The following is a 22,788-nucleotide window of genomic DNA, read 5'->3' on the forward strand; positions in this document are numbered from 1 at the left end:
ATTATGGTTTTGATTTACTGGTTTTTAAAAATGAACATAAAAACAAAATTTAAGGAATATAGCAAAAATAGCAAAAGATCATAAAATATTAGTGTTTTTTAGTTTTTTTGTTGTTTTTTTGTGTGTCTTTTGTCTGGTCTTGTCTGATATAAAGTATCAAGTGGAATATTGATATTTCTGGTGAAGTTTGTTATAAATTGCTTATACATGGTCCATGGTCATATAAGTAATAATAATCCTTTCTACAAAAGGCACAAGGCCTGAATATGTGTCTAATAATAATAATAATATAATAATAATAATAATAATAATATAATAATAATAATAATAAGTGCCCTGATGCAGTACCAGGCAGTGGCCATGCCCTGAGCAGTACCAGGCAGTGGCTCTCATGGCTTCTGATCTTAACTGATTGGAAGTGTTATCATGTACATTGTTATGTCTTGGTATAAAAGATGGGCTACAGCAAATATTCTGCTCAATACCACAGATTTGCTTGTCAGTTGTTTGATCTTAATCAGTTGAGCATGTCCCTTAGTGGCTGATGATATGTGCATCTCTGATCACGAGCAGAAGTAGTGGGGGAGCATCGTAGCCATGTGTTGAGAGGGATTCTTTGGGGTTTGGATAATCCACCTCTGGAAACATGGGTGTTTCGTTCAACATCCTTAAACAACCCTTATTCAGGGACCTTTTGAGTGGGATGGGTTACTCACCTGAAGAAAATTCTAACTTGGCTCTACCTGCAAGGTCATGTGCTGTTTATCTTGATATGAGATCACCATGTCGCACACATATGGTTGTGATGCATGTGCCTGGTGTACCCTTATCAGACGGGTAGTCATGATGGGGATACCAAGCTTCGTATATTTTACCCCAGTGTCACTTTGATGGCATGCACTGCTCTCTCACTCAATAATAATAATAATAACAATCCTTATACAGTATATTGCAGATCTTTTTTATTTTTTTTCCCTTTTGTTTTGCTTTTTAATTGAAAGAGAAAGACAACAATCATTACTTTTGTAAAGGTTTAGCATATTTGTGTGAGTACATGTTTGCATGTACGTTTGTATGTATGCATTTATGTGTGTGTGTGTGTGTGTGTATGTATGTGCATGTGTGTGTATGGCCGTATGCATATGTATGGATATATGTATCTATATGTGCAAATATGTATATATATATATACGTAAATATAAGAGAGTGACAACTATGTGGTCGACTCTAGCACTAAAAATAGATCCGCTAAGAATCTATTTCAGCGGATCTATTTTTAGTGCTAGAGTCAACCACATAGTGGTCACTCTCTTATATTTACGTATAAAATTTATTGTATTCCTGGTTTTTATGCACTAAGCCACTTGGTGTTAAATTGATGGTACTATTAAATTAGTATCCAATTTTCTCACCCTTATTAGTTGATTATATATATATATATATATATATGTATATATATATATGTATATATATATATATATATATATATATATATACACATGCAGGTGTGTATGTGTGTATTTATGAATGTATGCATGCATGTATGCACATATATATATTTGTGTGCATGTATACATATACATACATCTGTTTGCAGACACACACACACACACACACATGCACACATTCATGCAACATATATACATGCATACATACATACATACATACGAAAATACGCAGGACACATATACACACATAAACGCACACATACATAAACACACACACACATGCATACACAGCAATCACACAATCACAAGAGACAGCTAACTCCTGAGCCTTGCAGATGCAAATCTTCATCTTTAATCAACTGTTTCTTTTGAGATTTGGCTGTTTTATCCTCCAATGGTGAACGACGAAGTTCGTCTACGTATTGCCCTTCCAGCAGGTTGCTCCTCAGTCTTATGTTTTCAGTCTCAGGCTCTGCTTTATCAGTCAAAACCAGGTGACAAAATGGCTGAAAGGAGAACAGAAGAGAATCAACATGTCTTATCTTTATCTCGGTTTCATTCAACAGTTGCTGTTCTTTTATCTATGAATACAAACCAACTAATTCCACAATCTCAAATTATGTTGTACTGATGAGCCCATAACAAAGGTGAAATAGTACTTATGCTATCGGTCTCTTTTGCCGAACTGCTAAGTTATGGGGACGTAAACACACTACCATTGGTTGTCAATCAATGTTGGGGGGACAAACACACACATTTATATATATGTATATATATATATATATATCATCATCATCATCATCATCGTTTAACGTCCGTTTTCCGCGCTAGCACGGGTTGGACGGTTCGACCGGGGTCTGGGGAGCCAGGGGCTGCCCCAGGCTCCAGTCTGGTCTGGCAGTGTTTCTACAGCTGGATGCCCTTCCTAACGCCAACCACTCCGCGAGTGTAGTGGGTGCATGAGCTTCTTTCAGTTTCTTTCTACGAAATCCACTCACAAGGTTTTGGTTGGCCCGAGGCTATAGCAGAAGACACTTGCCCAAGGTGCCATGCAGTGGGAATGAACCCGGGACCATGTGATTGGTAAGCAAGCTACTTACCACACAGCCACTCCTGCGCCTGTGTTTATCAAATGTTTGTGTTGCACATTAGCTCACCCTCTCTCCATTGAATCGATGTTGCCTGAATAGGGGCACTGTGTGCCACACGTCAAGTGTTGAAGTGATCACACACATACAAATATACATATATGCACACACACATATATATACATGTGTGTGTGTATGTATATATATGTGTATGCACACACACACACGTGCGTGTGCCTACACCCGGGTGGTTAGGAAACCAGCTTCTTGGCCCACAGCTCAAATAACCAACAGTTAATCACTCACATTGGTTTAATCTGATCTCCTCATCCCCCAAAATTAGGGGCCTTAGTGGTTAGGGTTAGAGACTAATGTTATTCGGTTGGTAACTGACTCACCTGAAGAATTTTACTGATTCCATTGTTGCCAGAGTTCTTGTCAGAATTAGAAACGGAATTTGCTGAATGTCTCAAGATTTTCTTTCTCACTGCCACAGGAATTTACATAAACAGTTATAATAATAATAATAACAATCATAATAATAATCATAATAATAATATAGATTTAGGAAAAAAATGAATTACATTTTATGATAATTGTTGTCAGTTGGATTGTTCTTGTTATTTGTTTGTTATTGTTGCTGTTCTTATTGTTATTGTAACACTATGTATAGAACTATTTCATTCTTTTTAGAAATTTTCAGCATGACATAACCTGAGGTGTGTATTGGCTTGAGGAATAATTCATGAGCATTTTTTTCAAATTTAAAAATCCACACAGAAATAAAACGCATTGGCAAAATGTTTTATGTCATTTAAAAGAGAATTTTTTGCTCAAGAAGATGGTGTGTTTTGATTTTTTAATTTTATTGATTTTTGTGTATTTTCAGATCATTAAAATGGAATGTCAAGTGGACAAAACTGAGCATTTTCGACACCATTTGCTTTTTGCATTTAATTGAGGTGTTAAGGCGGCCGAAGCTGCTCATGAGATTTGTGTTGTGCATGGAGAAGGAGCAAAGCCTCAAAGTACTTCCTGCTGTTGGTTTTCGCACTTCAAAAATGGGAATTTTGACCTCAAGGTTGGATTACACACTGGTCAACCAATTGAGCTCAATGAAGAATGATTGAATCAATGTCTTCACAAAAATTCAGATCAAATAACGAGAAAATTGGCTGATCAGATTTTCATCTCTTTCGACCATTTTCGAATGCTGTGCACAGAGTGTCTTGTTCAATGATGATGTGGAATTGAGGCCTTGATTAGACGAATTCTTTGAGTCAAGACAAGGAGGTTTCTATTGCCAAAGCATCGAAAAACTTATTGAACGATGGCAGGAAGTCGTAAACAACAATGGAGAATATATTATTGATTAATTTATATTTTTTTTGTTTAAAATAAATTTGAAAAGAACACTCATGAATTATTCCTCAACCCAATATTATACAGGTAGGGGTCAAAGTAGGTATACAGTTGCTTAGTATAACTAGAATCTTCTTTCATTTCTCAATTTCTTTTTTTAGGAAAAGAATTCTATGATTTTATGTTGTTTTTAACTACTTCTTTCTGTAATAAAATAATTATTCCTAATTTCAGATATTTATTATTTGGTTGGAAATTTGACCAATGATGAACAGCAATGGATCATCAAACTCTACTGAGAAACAGAGGAAGCAGAAATGGTTACACAGAAATCTACTGAACAATTTCAAAAGATCGGTTTTGTCAAGATTAACAGTTTACAGAATAAGTGACAAATTCAAGCAGATTGGGTCCATCTGCAATGCACAGAAAAGTGGTTGATGGTCAGCATTACTATTGAAGAAAAGGAAATGTTTGTGGTTCAACCATTCACTCAAGGTTTCCAGAAATCAAAAAAGAAGGTTTCTAATGAATTAGACATCCTCCCTGGGTCCATTAGTCAATTAATGAATTGCTTAAAAATAGAGAAATGAAAAGTAGATTTCACTCATATTAAGTGACTGTGTACCTACTTTTGCTCACACCTGTGTAGTAAGTTTTTTCATGAGGTTTAAATCAATGTTTTTATTTTGATATGGTTTTCAGAGACTTTATCAGCAGGCAATTTTAAATCTGATCATAGATGAAAGGGTTCCCTATCCCCTGATCTAAGAAGTGACTTTTCCTATGTTTCCACACAACAAGGACTTCCTAAAATAGTTGTACATAACCTTCTCTCAAGAAGTGATTCTGTCTGCATTATTCACAAGGAAAGGGTTTTTTAGGGGCCATCATGTTTAAATTTACTTTCAACTGCAACAACAGGAGCTCATAAAATTCTCCATGGACCCTACCCCACATGTTCCAAGTGGAACATGAAAATTTAGAATAAATTTTTTGTCTTCATCAGTTGACAATTTAAAATTTTAATACAGGTGAGGTGGGTGTTCTCTGCCCCCTGATCTAAAGAGTGACTTTCCCTATATTTTCATAGAACAAGGACTTCCAAAAGTAGTTGTAAATAACCTTTCCTCTGGAGGTGACCCTCTCCACCTTATTCATTAAGGACTCCTTTATGAGCCACCACATGGAGATTTACTCTTAACTGAAACAACAGTAGACCATAAAATTCCCGTGGACCCTACCCCACATGTTCCAAGTGGAACATGTGGCCCAAACCACTTGAAACATGTTGTAAACTGTTTTAAACTAGGGGTAGAGGTTTCTTTTGTGAATGTCAATTCTAGAGGGAAATATGAGAATTAGATGATTGCCTCCTCATCAGTCCCCTGCCTCTGTTTGCAGTAAAAAGCTAAGGAAACAGATTCATGGAATTACCTCTAAGAGGTGGTAAAACAAGTGACCTACGACGAGAGGACATTGCACTGTTGGGCTTTCTGTTTGACGGACAGGCATCCCCATTGGCAGCATTCAGCAGTTTGTCAGAATTACCAGAAGATTTCTGGTTTGGTGAAGAATTTCTGTGAAAAGAAGAAGAAAAGAAAATTAAATAATTGAATTGATGGTGGTGGTGGTGGTGATGCTACTGCTAGCAGAGGTGGTTCTGGTAGTGGTAGTTTTGATGGTGGGGATAGTGGTGGTAGTGGTGGTCATGGTGTTCGTCATCGTGGTAGTGGTGGAGGTAGTAGTGGTGGTGGTGGTAGTGTTGGTGGCATCAGCCTATGATCACATGACCTATACATGTGACATGTTGACTTACATGATCTGTGAGTGTCACATAACCCTTTGGCATTGAAATCAGTCATATTTGACCAAAACATTTGCGAAAGGAACTCAGCCACTTTGTCTCTGTGAGGCCCAGCATTCAAAAGATGTTCTTTACGTGCCACCAGCATAGGTGCACTTGCCTTGATGGGTCCTCTCAAGCCAAAAATCTCAGTCAGTAGTTATTGCCTCTGTGAGGTTCAAAGTCTCATATCTTCTTGGGTCTACCTCTACAACAAGTTCTCTCCACAGTGAGAGATCAGCACTTCTTTACACAGCTGTCCACGTCCATACGCATCACGTGACCATACCATCTCTTTTGCACACCACATCTGATTCCTCTTATGCCCAACTTTTCTCTCAAGATGCTTACACTTTGTTGAACATTCACACTGACATTGCACATCCAGCGAAGCATTATTGGCTTCATTTCATTCAAAGTATATATACTATGGGCTTCTTTCTGTTTCCATTTACCAAATCCACTCACAAGGTTTTTGGTCATCCTGTGGGACTGAACCTGAAACCATGAGGTTGGGGAGCAAGCTTCTTACCACACAGCCACACCTTCACCTATGATTGGAGGTAAAATGAAGACCTCTGCCATAATAAATTGCAAAATAATTGAATGCAAACAAAATCAGGAATGAGGCCACAGAATCTCACCTGTTGGCCGACTTGATGGTCATTCCTGCAAGAGAGAGGTCACTGTCTGTGTCACTGGCCTTCAGTGACTTTGTTGCCGTGGTTACTGTCTTTTTAGTTTTTCCCAGGCCCAACTTGTGCTGACTCTCAGGATAAATGGCAAGTCCTGAAATATTCAGAGACAACTCTTCTGTCGGAGGTTCTTTCTTCTTGCTTTGGCTGCAACGGAAACGTAATAATAATAATCATACTAATACTAATAATAATAATAATAATAATAATAATAATAATAATCATCATCGTCATCATCATCACCACCAGCACTGGCACTATCAACACACGCACGCATGTACGCACACACACACACACACAAAGACATATACATACATACACACATACATACATACATTCATTCATTGATACAAACATACATACACACATACATACATACATACATACATACACACATACATACATACATTCATTCATTGATACAAACATACATACACACATACATACATACATACATACATACATACACACATACATACATACATTCATTCATACATACATACATACATACACACATACATACATACATACATACATACATACATATACAGGCGTATATACTACAATAACAAAAGTAAATATTCTTACCATTTTTGGTTATTCTTCTTGAAGACAGCATTGGCATTCCAAGCGTTTGTGCCATCAATGGGACACACGGAACGAGAATGGAGGAGCCAGTTGTCAATGCATTCACGATGGAACTGGAAAGATGCACAGAATTATTGTAACATTAATGGTGAATAAAGGAGTGCTTTGATGTAGAGGAGAGAGATGGACAGGAGTTATTGGCGGTACACGGAGAGCATGCTGTAATTGTGGTTGCCGTTGTTGCTGTTGTTTAACCGTGTTTTGAGTAAGATTTAGTTGATATTTCTAGCAAGATCAATGACCACCTAGAGGCTGTCACATCATCTTAAAGACTCTCTTTGTGGTTAAGGTAAAGATGCTTTCATTGCCTTTTTTTGTTGGCTTTCACAGAGGTACTCTGAGTACCATAATGCAGAAGGAAAGAAGATTTTGAACATGAGCTAAATCATGCAGGGGTTCATTTTGGCACCACTGAAGACCTTATCTCAGACAATTCTTGACTAGCAGCAATCCACAAATACACAATCATATATTTATGGAGAAGCAAACACCCACACCCACACACATACAAAGTGGCATCAAAACATTCTTGGACTAGTTATGTAATGCACCAACAGATGGCAGCATACGGTTGCGTGCACAGTGAGTGCTAGCAGTGACCTTCATGAGGTAATGTGCTGAGTGACATTTGCTGTGTTTAATTTGCAAGTTGCGAAATTTGTGCTTCTGCAATCACGTGCGTCTGCTGTAGTTTGTGATTTTTGTCATGGACAGGAATAAAGAGCCAATGTGAAATTTTGCACTAAACTTGGGAAGTCTGCTACAGAGACATTGAACATGCTTTGGCAAGCTTGTGGTGATGACAGGAGGGTCCTATGCAATGTTTCAACGGGCATGGGCACTTCAAAAGCAGAACATCCCTGGAAGACGATGAGCAATCTGGAAGACCTGCCACAAACATCAGCCCCAGAAATGTGGTATCGTGCATTGAGAATTTGTCCCCTAGGGACAGACTGTCAATCAAGAGTTCAGCTGTGACATTTTGAAGCATGTGAGTGAGGTCATTCAGGGAAAGAAACCGAATCTGTGGAACTCAAAGAATTGGATTCTTCATTGAGCTCTCCTCACTCGTGAGTTTTTTGCCAAAAACATATTTTCTGTCTAATTTTTCCTTTGTATCTGTTATTCATCTAATAATACTTGGTCAGAAAATTTAGGGCATAACTACAGAAATGTGCCCCACTGAATTTGTTTCCTCATAACTTTCTCAAAAATGGATGTTTATCAATGAAAGTTTCTACAAATATATTTCAGATGGTGTAGATTACAGTCGCTTTGGGATTCCTTGTAATAAAATTCCTGAGAGAGGAGTTGGGGATAATTCACAAACCTTAATTTTGTTCCTCAGAGCTTTCAGAAAAATGGTTTCCTTGCCCCTTCATAACCATGTTGAGAAAAGTCCAACCACTTACCTTGTGTCTATATGGCAGTCTCCGCACCAGCGTTGATACCTGGAAGGGACCGAGACAGATGTGGCACTGTGCCCCAGTGGACAGCAGGACACTGTTCTCGGTTACAGTCTCGAGGGGAAGTGACTCTATGATCTTCTCTGAGAGGGAGTTGAACTGTGTGAATTCGTCACTGCAAAATAAAAACTGTTCACAATAACAACAGTAACAACAACAACTAAACTAACAGAGACTACTACTACTACTACCACATTGCTGCTGTTGCTGCTGCTAAAACTGGCACTCTGTTCATTATGACAACGAGGGTTCCAGTTGATCTGATCTATGGGACAGCCTGCTCATGAACTTAATGTACAAGTGGTTGAGTACTCCACAGACATTGTGTACCCTTAATGTAATCCTCAGAAAGATTCAACACAACACAGAAGGGGACAAGGCTGACCCTTTGAAATACAGGTACAACTCATTGATGCCAGCTGAGTCGACTGGAGCATTGCTGGGAATTGAACTCACAACCTTGCAATCATGTTCTAAATACCTTAACCACAAAGCCACACATCTTCATGCTGCTGCTGCTACTACTACTACTATTACCACTAATACTTCTCTTGCCATTACTATTACCACTGCTAGTGCATCTTACCCATCTAACTTATCTGTCCTTCAGAAAAGAATCTTGTATATATCTTTTGTAACTTACCTGTATATCTTACATATCTAACTGAAAACATCTTAATTGTTTCACTTACCTGTGTAACTTACCTCTTAAAAGCACCAGTCTACACAGCCTACCCGACTTACCTGTCTAACTTAATCTACCAGAAGTTCTCTTATCTGTCTAACTAAAAACATCTTACCTGTCTAACTGAAGACACTTTTCTGTCTAACTAAAGTCATTTTTTTTGTCTATTTTATGCAGGTAACTAAAGTCATCTTACCTGTTTCTCTTACCTGTCTATCCGATAACAGCTTACCTGCCTAATTTACTTGTCTAACTGAACATATCTTACATTTCTAATGCACTTGTCTAACTTAACCTGTTTAACTGAAATCATTTTACCTGTCTAACTAAAAACATCTTGCCTGTCTAACATACCTGTCTAATTGAAGACATCTTAAACTGACTAACTTACTTGTCTAACTAAAGACATCTTAACCTATCTAACATACTAGTTTATTTAAAGACATTTTACCTGTCTAACTTACCTGTCTAACTGAAGAAGACTTTCATAGTCATCATCTTTCAGGTCACGTCTCATCAAATTCTTGATCAAGGCCTCAGGTAGGGAGTAATTAAAACTCCTTTCAACCATCTTCCACCTCTGTGTTCTCCTCTGTAATGAAGACAGTAAACTGTTGGTCACTGCTACAAAGTACAAGGGTCAAAGGTCAATGTTACAAAGTAAAAAGGTTGGAGGTCAGTCACTGTCATAGCTACAGAGCATAAAACAAATGGCATCTGAGGTCATTCAACCAATTAGAAGCAACAGCCATGTCACTCCCTATTTAATATCACACTCTATCATCAGGGAAGGACACATTGAAGAGGTAGTCCTAGATTAGATGGTCATGGAGGGAATGCTTATATCTGCTACAAGAAAATGCAGCCAAATTTCATCAAATCTCTTGATATCATCTTAAGAAACGAAGGTTGTATAGGGCAATGTAGTCCTGGATATACAATAAGACAGTATATTGCCAAAAGTACCGGCCATTTGTCACCACCTCCATGAGGCCCAACGTTTGAACAGTGCCTCTTACATACGACACTGACATTGGCCATGGCTACAATTTCCCTTGCCTTGATGGGTCTTTATATATATATATATATACACTGACACAATCACATTCATGTGCATGCATATATATATATACATGCTGATATACACACATAGACAAGTACACTTATGCACTAACATATGTCAATTGTTATGAATGAGCCCAGTTCTTGACAGACATAAATGTCCCCAGATTCTGTAGATACAACTTCCAGCATTCCCTCTTGGGGCATTTTCAAGCAGCTCGCTTACTTCAGCAAGCAAAATGCATGTTTCTTCAAAAATACCCATTCCTAGTATATACATACTTACATACATATATATACATATATATATATACACATACTCACCTGTCTAAACTTGAACTGATGCTCCTCATGGACTGATGTGTTGAAGCAATGTTGACACAGGTAAAAGCTGTTGCATATAGTACACCTGTATGTATGAATATATATATATATATATATAAAATTAATCTCCAAAAAATCAAAGGAAAAACACTAGAAAAAAACAACAACAGGAGGACATGATACATGCAAACTAATAAAAGCCACTCAGGGAAGGAGATCAGAGTTTGTATGATTGTGTAGAGAAGAATATATTGAGCAATGAAATTCCAACCTAGTCTGATTTTTACATTTTATTATTTACAGTTCTTACAATTTTACATTATAATAATAAGATATTATATATCTTATTATATGGTTGCGTGCACAGTGAGAGCTAGCAGTGACCTTCATGAGGTAATGTGCTGAGTGACATTGCTGTGTTTACTATGCAAATTATGAAATTTGTGCTTTTGATATTTCTTGTGATAAAACAAGTACTTCCATGCACTACGCAATCATCAGGTTTCTGTAGTGACAGCCGTGTTCCACAACTGACAACTGTCAATTATAATATAATGAAATTATTGTATACAGTGCTCAGGTGCACCACAACTTGTCAGAAAGTGTGTATAGAGTACATGCAGTAATGTACAAATGTCTGGAAAGCGAACAATGTATGAGTCAGATACATGGTTGTGTGTGTATGGAGGGGAGAAAATCAGGTGTAGTGTTGGCGAATCTCAGAAAGCATGGAAGCATGGAATATATGTATATATATTATTTATATTAAGGGCATTACTCTACATAAATGCCTCATGCTAGGAGGGACTCTTAAAGTCAAAACTACCATAATGTGTTTATTATGGTGTATTTTTGACTTTAAGAGTCCCTCCTAGCATGAGTCATTTATGTATATTAATTCCCTTAATATAAATAAATATATTTAAAGGGAATAATTAATAAATTTTTCCCTTGTGAGGTTTTTCACGTTAACTACTTGATAAATTCTTATAAATATAGATACAACATCATGTCTCATCGATAGATAATATTGTGATGACATTTTCGGACAACTGCTTGTGATGTGGGTGATGTCTTCGGTGTTAACTCCACAAAATGTGCATCGGTTGTCACATTTTGCTGCTTCTCTTGCATATCTGTCCCTGTTGTGCATCAGGTGTTTGGTTGATATTTCTTGTTCTTGGACTTCCAAATGCAAACCTTTGAAAGTGGGAATTAGTAATCCAATGTATGTATGTGTGTGTGTGTGTGTATGTATTTATGTATGTGTGTGTGTGTGTGTGTGTACATATATATATATATATACATAAATTTATAGTGAATATATGAATTCATAGAATCGTGTGGCTATCATGAAAAGCTCCTCTAATGGACCCGGCTAGCAGACAACATATTAGTATAACAGAGAACATTGAGCTGGCTTGAACATGTGATGGTGCAGACATGTGGTGATATCGACATGTAGTAGTATGGATATATGCAAGTGTGTATGCCTCTGTATGTGTGTTTATATGTGTATGTGTTTCTCTATGTGTGTGTGTGTTTGTGTGTGTGTGCCTATGTGAATGTGGTTTGTGCAAGAGTCCACTGTATGTGCGTGCACTGTATATATGTGTTTGTGTATGTGTGTGGATACATCTGTGAATCTGTTTACAACAACACCAACAACATCAACAGCAAACAATATTAACAATGTCACATCCTAATTACTTGTAGCAGTTTCCAATAATTGGCTTCAAATGGCAGGTTGAGCACTCTAATCCGTAATGGTAGTGTTTCACGGGGAAGGCCACGCCACTCATTGAGTTGCGCTCCTCTATCTTCAGTTTCTCAAGGCTAACAAAAACCCCGCGGCACATGGGGCACATCACAGTATCTTTCTCCTCAGAGCCTGTGGTTGTCTGGTGCTCAGCATGGATTTTCATGCATTTTATGTGGATGTTGTTACCACAACCATATCTGGAAGAAGAAGAAGAAGAAGCGAAAAGGAAAACAGTAAGAAAATGCATATGTAGACACATACACACATATATATATACATCACCCTTTTGAAGCCTAGCCAGTCTCATGAGCCCAGTTTCCGTGGCATATGTGTTCCCCCCAGTCCATCGCAGCGTTACTCAAGAAACAAGAAGAAAGAGTGAGAGAAAGTTGTGGCGATAGGGTACAACAGGGGGTCGCCACCATCCTCTGGTGGAGCCTCGTGGAGCTTTTAGGTGTTTTCACTCAATAAACACACACAACGCCCGGTCAGGAAATCGAAACCGCGATCCTCCGACCACGAGTCTGCTACCCTAACCACTGGGCTATTGCGCCTCCACATATATATATATATATATATATATTGTTATCTTAAATGTATTGAATTTTATACTGTATGTATGTATGTTATTATGGTTGTAGTTTTGTTAATTAAATAAGACAACATTCTTATATCGTAAAGCTGATAAACCAATTAATGTGTTTCTCCATTTTCTTATTTATTTATATATATATATAGACATCTGCAAACACTACATTACTGCCATCCTGGAGTCTGTTTAGTTGTGAGGGCAGACAGTAATAGAAGCGCAGGCTGAGGCAGTCATGATCCATTCGTCAAGCTTGTAATTACATCCTTTGTTAGAGCCTGGGAGGTGGAGTGTTGACCTTGCCAAATTGTTGTGTGTCTTCATCATTGTGGGACAACCATGTCAGGCAGGCAACACAGCTGTGAAAGCAAATTTGGCTATTATATCTAATAGGTCAACCAAGCACACAAAAGCCCTCTGTCTGAATCACATATATGTGTGTATGTGTATGTGTGAGTGTGTGTGTGTGCGTGTGCATGCATGAATGTGTGTGTGTGTGTGTGTGTGCATGCATGTTTGTACGTGTATCATACATTCCTATACACACACACACTCACACATACACTCACACACACACTCACACAAACACTCACACACACGATGGTATAAGCCAACCAGGAGCGTCTATGCAGTCACTCAGCCTGCAAAAAAAATAGCAGCTAAATTTACCTCATATCATACTCTAAACACTATAAATGGCTATGTGGTAAGAAGCTTGCTTCCCAGCCACATGGTTCCGAGTTCAATTCCACTGCATGGCACCTTGGGCAAGTGTCTTCTGCTATAGCCTCAGGCTGAGCAAAGCCTTGGGAGGGGATTTGGTAGATGGAAACTGAAAGAAGCCCATTGAATATGCATGTGTGCATGTGTGTGTGTGTATATGTTTGTCCACCACCACCAACTGACAACCGGTGTTGGTATGTTTACATCCCTGTAACTTAACAGTTTGGCAAAAGACCAATGGAATAAGTACCAGGCTTAAAAAACAAAAATATTACTGGGGTTGATTCGTTCATCTAAAAATTCAAAGTGGTGCTCCAGCATGGCCGCAGTCTAATGACTGAAACCGGTAAAAGACAGAAGATAGAAGATAAAAGAACCAATGATTGGCTGTGTGAGTTCAAATCTCTCTCAAATCACACTTTCACCATCTCAGAAAAGAAGGACACTTTCTATCATGTAAGTTCCTGATGAAAAGGTTGGGTGGTCATATCTGGAAGACCTTCTTTTCATCTGTTCAATTATGTTTGGACCTGAAGAGGATAAACAACAAATGCTGCTGCTGCTGCTACTGCAGCAACTACTACTACTACTACTACTACTACTACTTACCTGCAGTATGTGACAGGCAGGTGAGACTTGAGTAAATTGTCCAAACAAATTGGACAAACAGAATCTTCATCAATTTTTCTCTGGGGGACAGTGTTGAGTTCAGCGCCATCTGCTGGAGGCACTGATTCTGCTGACTGCTCTGTGTTTGTCTGTGTCTTGTTGGCAGCGGCATCGCTTGCTGATTTGGCAAGTAAGTCATCAATTTCTCTTTCTGATAGTCCTTTCTGCCAACTCACTGCAACCAAAAATGTTGAAAGAAGAAATCAATTTGGACATCAAGAAATGCAAAAACATTGGCCAAAATAGGTCCAGAGTGGAATGAAGTGGGGTGTAAAAAAAAGAGTTTAAAAATTTTTTTTCATACAAAGATGCTCTATGTTGTTTTGAGGGGAAGGTAAAACTTGACAAACTGCTTCTCCCTCTTTTGTTGGACTACCGTGATGTTTGTTTAAAACAGGGCGATTATGACTGTGATAAAATAATGAAAGCAATATTTACTAAGCGAGTGGGCACTATTTTACAAATAAATAATTAGACATAAAATATAATAATGATTAGAACTGGGAATCAAATGTGAAAATATTATCAAGGGACAAGCAGAAAACTGCCTGGTGGGAGGCCTTTCTACAAGTATATATAATAATAACAATAATTCTAAGATGGAATTTATAAACATTTAATGCATTGCTGTGTGTGATGTTTATAATTCCATTCTAGGATTATTGTTGTTATTATTATATTTATCCTATATTATATTGGTATAATCATGATGCAACTCCAAAAAACTGGTTTCCCAGTCAGCAGCATTAGATGGTGGCTGGCATAATGGGATAGGAGCTTCATCTGCATAACCAAAACATTGACATAAATGAATTTAAAATATATATATATATATACACATATATATATAATATATAATATATATATGTGTGTGTGTGTATGTATATATATATATGTATATATATATATATGCATGTGTGTGTGTGTAGATAGATGCACACACACACACACAGTGTTATGCATGCCCATGTGTGTATAAATTAACAACAGATCATATTTACGTGGATCTTTCATGGTGAGGCGGAACTTCTTCAGGAGGAGCCAGCAGATATGCCTGCAGAGTTCTTTGGTTCTCAGGAATAGACTACAAGAACAGCAGTGCTTCCGGCCCAGGAACGTCTGACAGAAGTTAAATAGATTGACAATGACAATGACACATTATGGCATTCGTACATCCATACTTTATATCTTCAGGAGGAGTTACCTCAATCCTTCCTATATTAACCAAAATGAAGTAGATTGACAAATTTATTTTTTGAACCAGTTGAAGATACACAAGATGTCGAAATATCGCTCACTAGATAGGCGCAGGAGTGGCTGTGTGGTAAGTAGCTTGCTAACCAACCACATGGTTCCGGGTTCAGTCCCACTGCGTGGCACCTTGGGCAAGTGTCTTCTGCTATAGCCCCAGGCCGACCAATGCCTTGTGAGTGGATTTGGTAGACGGAAACTGAAAGAAGCCTGTTATATATATGTATATATATATATGTGTGTATCTTTGTGTTTGTGTGTTTGTCCCGCAAGCATTGCTTGACAACTGATGCTGGTGTGTTTACATCCCCGTCACTTAGCGGTTCGGCAAAAAGAGACCGATAGAATAAGTACTGGGCTTACAAAGAATAAGTCCCGGGGTCGAGTTGCTCGACTAAAGGCGGTGCTCCAGCATGGCCGCAGTCAAATGACTGAAACAAGTAAAAGGGAGTAAAGAGTAGATAACAATGGCAAAGTTGACCTCGGTGGAATTTGAACTCAGAACACAGCAATTGTCAAAATACTACTAAGCATTTCGCTCAGCATCCTAACAATTCTGTCAGCTTACTGCCTTAATAACATTAATTATAATAATAATAACTTGGGTGGTTGGTATGTGTTAGTAGCTTACCTTGAAATTCTTCTCTTCCCCATCTTCCTTCAACAAAAATGCGAGAGGTCCAAACGTTCTCAAGATGTAGATTTTGGCTGAGAGTGATAGAAGCTGGTTGCTATTGACAACTTCACTGCATGTTTTTTGATAACATTCTTCACTGTTCATCTCAATACTGCAAGACAAAGAATCGCTGGATTAACCATTGAGCAAAACAAGGATGTGTTCAGGGCATCAAAGGAAGCGAGATACCACAGAAATGGTAAATGGTTTATGGCACAAAAGAAATCACTTTTAAACTTTGTAAAATAATATTCAAAGTGGTTTATATGATTAAAAATAGTTTTGAAGTGTTTGTGCTGTCATGGTGAGGATCTGATCAAAGACTTTGTAATTAAATATAGTAATTAATTAAGTGGAAATATACAAAAATAAACATTATTTTCCATTTTACTGTTTAGTTTTGTTTCATCTTAGAAACTAAAATTTTATTTTATGGTTTATTATTGTTTATATTTTGAATGTGAAGGTGTATGGCTCAGTGGTTAGAGGGTCAGGCTCACAATCACAAGGTAGTGAGTTCGATTCCTAGACTAGGTTGTGTGTTGTGTTCTTAAGCAAGACACTTTATTTCACGTTGTTCCAATTCACTCATCTGGAGACATGAGTTGCAATGTCACAGGTGCCAAGCTGTATCAGTCTTTGCTTTTCTCATGGATAACATCAGTGGCATGGAGAAGAGAGGCTGGTATTCATGGGTGACTGCTGGTCTTCCGTAAAACAATGGTGCCAAGACTTGTGCCTCAGAGGGGAACCTTATAGGTGCAATCCCATGGTCACTCATGACCGAAGGGGGTCTTTACTTTACCTTAGACGTCTAGGTGCAGGTGTGGCTGTGTAATGAAGAAGTTCACTTTGCAACCATGTGATTCCAGGTTCATTCCCACTGCACAGCACCTTCTACTAGAGCCATGGGTTGACCAATGAACTGTGAGGGAATTTAGTAAATGGAAACTATGTGGAAGCCCATCCTATGTGTGTGTGTGTTTGTCACCCCACCCCTCCCTGCTGTTTGACAACTGCTGTTAGTTTGCTTACATCCCTGTAACTTAGCGATTTGGTTGAAAGACACCGATAAAATAAGTAATCAGACATTTAAAAAAACAAGGGTGAGATCGTTTTGTTCAATTAGACCAGTCAGTGACTAAGACAGACATAATTGTGGCTTTGGGTAACAACGTGTGTGTGTGTGTGTGTGTGTGTGCAAATGTGTCCGTGTATATGTGTTTGTGTACGTATATATCTTTACGGGCTTTCATGAAACTCAAAACGATCTCACACACGCACAGACACCATCAAAATATCTCTGCACAATTTACCTGTCATTGCTGTGGAAATTAGCTTCTGTCAAAAATAAAAATATTCAACCGTGTTCTTGGTTGGCAAAGCAGTCAGCCTGCCGCCGCTCACCAGGGTTACAGTTGCTAGGGAATTACAAACTTCTAACGCCGGCGCTCCATTATGATTCTGTCTTGGAGTTTTGTTGCACGGTCTCGAGTCTGTGTTCCGTTGTACGTCTTGCAAGAGTGCGCGTGCGCGTGCATGCGAGGCAGCGAAGAACTGGCAGAATCGTTTGCAACGCCGGACAAACTGCATTTCATCCGTCTTTACGTTCTGAGTTCAAATCCTGCCGACGTCGACTTTGTTTTTCATCCTTTCGGGGGTAAATGAGCACCAGTCGATGCACTGGAGTCGATGTAATCGATTAACCGGCTCCTCTCAAATTTCAGGCCTGGTGCCGATAGCAGAAAGTGTTATATATATATATATTGCTAAACTGGCAATATGACCATTCCGAAATATAACAATATATATATATATATATATTATATATATATATATATATATATATATATGCGTGTGTATGTACTGCTTTGACTATTTTTATCGCTTATTTATTATTTGCTTCGGTCATTAGACTGTGGCCATGCTGGGGCACCACATTGAAGGGTTATAGTTGAATTAATCGTCCCCTGTACTTTTTTTTTTTTGAAGTCTGGTACTTATTCTTTCGGTCTCTTTTGCTGAACCGCCGTGTTACGAGGATGTAAATAAACTAAAACTAGTTGTCAAGTGATGGTTGGACACACACGCGCACCTATGTGAGTGCGCGCGCACTCACACAGGAGCGCGTGCACTCACACACACACACAGGGACTCGCGCACTCACACACACACACACACTCACATAGGTACGCGCGCACTCACACAGACACATATACTCATACACAAATGACGGGCTTCCACACGGTTTCGTCTCCCTAATTCACTCACAAATTCTTCGGCCCATGTCTGTGGTAGAAGGCAATTGCCCAAGGTGCCGCGCAGTGGGACAGAAGCCGAAACCACATAGTTACAAAGTGAGCTTCTTAACAACCGCAGAGCCAGCCATATTTGACGTCTATTTAATAAACGTCTGCTGGAAGACTTGAAAACATTTAATCGCGCAGACAGTCATTTTGGTTTCCACCCTTCTCTAAGTGTTACTCGGTGCAAGTCTGCAATCCCTGACGCACCTGGCGATAGATGAGGAAATGAGGAAGGGGGAAGGGGAGAGAGGACGAGACAGACATAAAGGACGAAGGAGGCAATTATTAACGGCTGCTGGCCAATCAATCTGTAGCTTCTATGTCCTCAGCTGCCATATTTACTCTTCAGTCTCAGTGGAGGCTCAACCAAGCTAGTCTTTATTTTTCTTGGATCTTGCAAGAATCATGGGGGATCTTTTCCTTTTGAACGGCAGTTTTCAACACAATTTCTAGTTAACTAAAAAGTGTTTAGTTAATTAGAAATTGTGTTGAAAACTGCCGTTCAAAAGGAAAAGATCCAAAAGATGTTTTATTTTGACACATTCTACCAGTATACGAAATTAATAGGCTTTATCTATGATCCTTGCAAGCCCCCTGAGACTTGTAAGATCGATGTCGTTAATGTTCCATTTAAATTGTTCTAGGTCAAGCTTTTTGGTGAGGGTTCAACTTCCAGCAGTGTATAACAAAACTGACAATTTACGTGTCATCTTAGAACTCCAGAATTTACACAGTTTGTGACATGCACTCAGAGCAAACGGCTTCCATACAGCAAAGTCTTTTTCGCTACTTTCCTATTAACAGGAGAAGCAAACGCCTGGCCCATGAAGACAATTTGCTTCAGGACAATGGAATGGTGAATGTTGAATTAAGAACATTCGTGGGGGACTGTGATAGATGGCGTGATCGCATGAAATCATTGAAGCGTCCGGGAGGATGGACAAACTAACTAACCGACTGACTGATTGACTACATATATATACATATATATAAACAGGGAGAGGAGACATCATGCCTGTGAAAAGTTGGAGTATGTCCATTAATGATGGAGAGCTAATCAGCCGAGTAGTCCTTCTCTAGGTGTGATCTGAATGTCTGTTTATATGACAGATGCAGCGTCCCAAATGTGAGAGCACCACTCCACTGAGAACCTCACCTGAGCCTTGTAAAGAGACAGCAGCCATTGGGTAGGCTGAAATATCTTCTGGTCCTAATGAGAAGGGCCATTCTTTGGGACGTGGTCCGAGCTAAGGATGTGTCCTCACCTAGGGACACCCTCAGTAATAGGGAGGCCCAGCATTTCTAATGACTATGAGAGCTCTAGCTAAATAAACGGTTATTGAATTTACTCCGCCTGAGAACTTCATTCTTCGTATTTCCAGCTTCTTGAATCAACAGAACAATTATAACAGAAGAAGATATCCCCAAAGTATCATAAGATCATTCCTTCTATTATATACTGTTGAGGAAACCAATTTCCTCCAACTTCACATTTCTCTCACTTTTTCTTTTCTTTTTTTAATTAAAGCTTTCATAAATTAGTGAAGACTGTTAATTATAGAGTGAAACTTTTGTCTTTCATCTGCCTATTCCCTTCTACATCGCTAATTTTCTTATTTTAACTCCTTCACGTTTAAAAAAAATGCATTCACGAACGGTTAAGACAATTGCTGAGACTGCCATGATTAAGCTGATTTATGTATTTGCTTAGAACTGCTTGCAAATTTCTCACGAGTTATGTCATTTGTTTTCCTTGCGAGCATAAATTGCTCAACCACCCCCCTCTACATGTGTGTAGACAGAGGAGGGAGAGAGAGAGGCGGGGGAGATGCGTGTATGTTTGACAAGTGACCTGGAAGCTTGAACTATTACTACTTATAAATTGAGAAAAAATTTAGAAGGAAAAGAGACAGGTTTTTTTTCTTTTTGTCTTCGACAAATACTCGTTTTCAAGTATTTGCAGAAGCAACTTGTCAAGCCGGTTTTTATTTTACTTTATTTTCAAGAAATAGTAACGAAATAATTTTTAAAAAACCTGTCAAGCAGTATCGTTGTGAATTCAGTTTGAGAATTATTAAACAGAAAATGAAGTTTTAACTTAATTTTATCAAGATTGGCATTAGAAGATACGAAACTAAAATTTAGGAAAACTCTAAATTTAAAAGAATAAATAATTCTTTCTACTATAGGCACAAAGCCAGGAATTTTAAGGAGGAATTCGATTACAATGATACCAGTGCTCAACTTGTACTTATTTCATTAACCCCCACCCCCACCCCACCGAAAGGATGAAAGGCCAAGTTGACCTCAGCGAAATTTGAAGTCAGAACGTAAAGCCGGAAGAAATGATGCTAAGTATTAGTGCAATGCCCTAACAATTCTGCCAGTTCGTCGCCCTTAAATAAACAATACATGATATATTTAAAAAAAAAGAAACAAGAGAGGCAGTTCTGAAATTAAAATACGGTGTTGAATAAATTGAACAGCTCTGTAGTGAACTTAGGCAATATGGAAGTTTGAAAGCGTAAGTTGGGTTTTTTTCTCCGCTTTTGTTTATTTTTGTTGTCATCGTTTTACATTTCGTAGATTCCTGCCCCGTTTAACGACACCCCTCTCTGTCAAGCCATAGCTTTCTAATGATTTAGGGATAATACGCTAATCTCGTCATTTTTAGCCGGGGTGCCGCTGACCGTACCCCTTAATTGATTCCTTGGGGGTACCGGGTGGCCCCCACCTCGTTCATTGACCCTTTCCCTTTCCCGTGACAGTTTTGGGTACATTGACATTGATAAGAAGTAATTATTCCTTCGGAATGTTAACAACTTTGCAGTTATTTAATTTTCTTTTTTTTCTTACGAAATGAAAACACGAAACGGAATGAAAGGAAACAATTTACGTTGTTCGAAAAGTTGTCCAAATTCTAGAAATATTGTTGATTCAAGTGACCTATGATGAAAGGCATTCCAACCGTGACCATCCTGTCTTTTAGGGATATGTATGTGTACATTGTCTAATGTGTCCTTTCGTTGTTCAAGTCTGTCGAGTGCGGGTTATGAGAGATTTGGCTGCTATTTCTAGCAGACTTGAACCCCGTTAACCCTTCATTTTCCCATGACATTTTGGGTACATTGACATTGCTAAGAAGGAAAAAGTAATTATTACTCGGAATTTTAACGACTTTACAGTTATATTGTTTTCTTTCCTTTTTCTTTTTTTGCTCGCGAAATGAAAGAAAACACTTTACGTTATTCGAAAAGTTGTCTAAATTTTAGAAGAAATATTGTTGTTGTTAAGCCTAGGTTCAACCTTTATTGAAGTGACCAATGATGAAAAGCATTCCAGAGATGACTATCCTGTCTTTTAGGGATATATGTGTATACATTGTCTAGTGTGTCCTTTTGTTATTCAAGTCTGTCGGGTACGGATTATGGGAGATATGGCTGCTGTTTCTAGCAGACCTAGAGACCGCGTTAACCTTTTCCTTTCCCACGACAGTTTTGGGTACATAGACATTAATAAGAAATAATTGTTATTCGGAAGCTTGTATTATTGTTTTCTGGGTTTTTTTTCTCACGAAATGAAAGAAAACGGTTACTTTATTCGAAAAGTTGTCCAAATTCTAGAAGAAATATTGCTGATGTTGTTAAGCCTAGGTTCAACCTTTATTGAAGTGACCTATGATAAAAGACATTCCAGACATGATCATCCTGTCTTTTAAGGGTCTGTATGTATACATTATCTAATGTATCTTTCTTCAAGTATGTTGGATGCGGATTATGTGAGACTTGGCTGCTGTTTCTAGCAGACCTAGAGACCGCTCTGAGTTTTCCTCATGGGGTTGTTATAGAAAGTGTAAAGGCGAAAATGAAATTTGTAGAAAACTTATCCGGTGTGTGTTTTTTCTTTCTTTCTTTTTTTTTTCTTGTTGTAAAGACAGTGTTTGGGTATTAGTACATAACGACCGTCGTGAGTGAGCGTGTGCAAGTGTGTTTGACCGTTCAGTTCTATCCAGAAGATGAAAAGTAATGTCACACACTCGTGGAATGTATAAAACATGGATATTTAGAACAAACTTCTATAAATGATTTGGATCAGCAATGGCTTCTTAAGACCACCACCACCAATTTGCAATTAACGAATTTGACCCTTTAGCATTCAGATTACTTTATCAAACCTAATGTTTATTTT

General features: G+C 38.4%; 2 protein-coding genes across 4 annotated transcripts in view; one reads left to right on the forward strand and one right to left on the reverse strand.

Moving 5' to 3' along the window:
- Positions 1 to 1,597: 1,597 nt before the first annotated feature.
- On the reverse strand, positions 1,598 to 17,736 carry LOC115225912 (E3 ubiquitin-protein ligase ZSWIM2-like). 3 transcript variants are annotated; one of them, XM_036514663.1, is made up of 14 exons: positions 17,611 to 17,736; positions 16,250 to 16,406; positions 15,369 to 15,486; positions 14,308 to 14,542; positions 12,335 to 12,583; positions 10,625 to 10,709; positions 9,703 to 9,830; positions 8,500 to 8,668; positions 7,028 to 7,140; positions 6,389 to 6,586; positions 5,336 to 5,478; positions 2,935 to 3,023; positions 1,724 to 1,954; positions 1,598 to 1,619 (listed from the first exon to the last, which is right to left on the reverse strand). In XM_036514663.1, the coding sequence occupies exons 2-13, from the start codon at positions 16,397 to 16,399 to the stop codon at positions 1,751 to 1,753; spliced, it is 1,881 nt and encodes a 626-aa protein (XP_036370556.1). In that variant the 5' UTR covers positions 16,400 to 16,406; positions 17,611 to 17,736; the 3' UTR covers positions 1,598 to 1,619; positions 1,724 to 1,750. The 3 variants fall into 3 exon arrangements, with proteins under 3 accessions (XP_036370556.1, XP_036370557.1, XP_029652776.1); XM_036514664.1 differs by lacking the exon at positions 1,598 to 1,619 and having other exon boundaries at positions 1,678 to 1,954; positions 6,389 to 6,580; XM_029796916.2 differs by lacking the exon at positions 1,598 to 1,619 and having other exon boundaries at positions 1,678 to 1,954.
- Positions 17,737 to 20,967: 3,231 nt separating this feature from the next.
- Positions 20,968 to 22,788, forward strand: part of LOC115225911 (protein O-mannosyl-transferase TMTC3) — a 355,782-nt gene continuing 353,961 nt past the window's right edge. Inside the window, exon 1 of the mRNA XM_029796915.2 lies at positions 20,968 to 21,124. The gene's annotated coding sequence lies outside the window, so the exon portion shown is untranslated. The remainder of the gene's footprint in view (positions 21,125 to 22,788) is intronic.

Source organism: Octopus sinensis, linkage group LG28 (assembly GCF_006345805.1).
Source record: "Octopus sinensis linkage group LG28, ASM634580v1, whole genome shotgun sequence".
Lineage (NCBI taxonomy): Eukaryota > Metazoa > Mollusca > Cephalopoda > Octopoda > Octopodidae > Octopus > Octopus sinensis.

Bases quoted from the DNA above. Each gene is read 5' to 3' on its own strand.
- LOC115225912 (XM_036514663.1), bottom strand. From the start codon at position 16,399: ATGAACAGTGAAGAATGTTATCAAAAAACATGCAGTGAAGTTGTCAAT. The intron at 14,543-15,368 runs GTAAATATGATC...TTTTGGTTGCAG, and splicing joins CCTCACCATGAAAGATCCAC to TGAGTTGGCAGAAAGGACTA. The intron at 3,024-5,335 runs GTAATTCCATGA...TTCCTGTGGCAG, and splicing joins TGTTTTACCACCTCTTAGAG to TGAGAAAGAAAATCTTGAGA.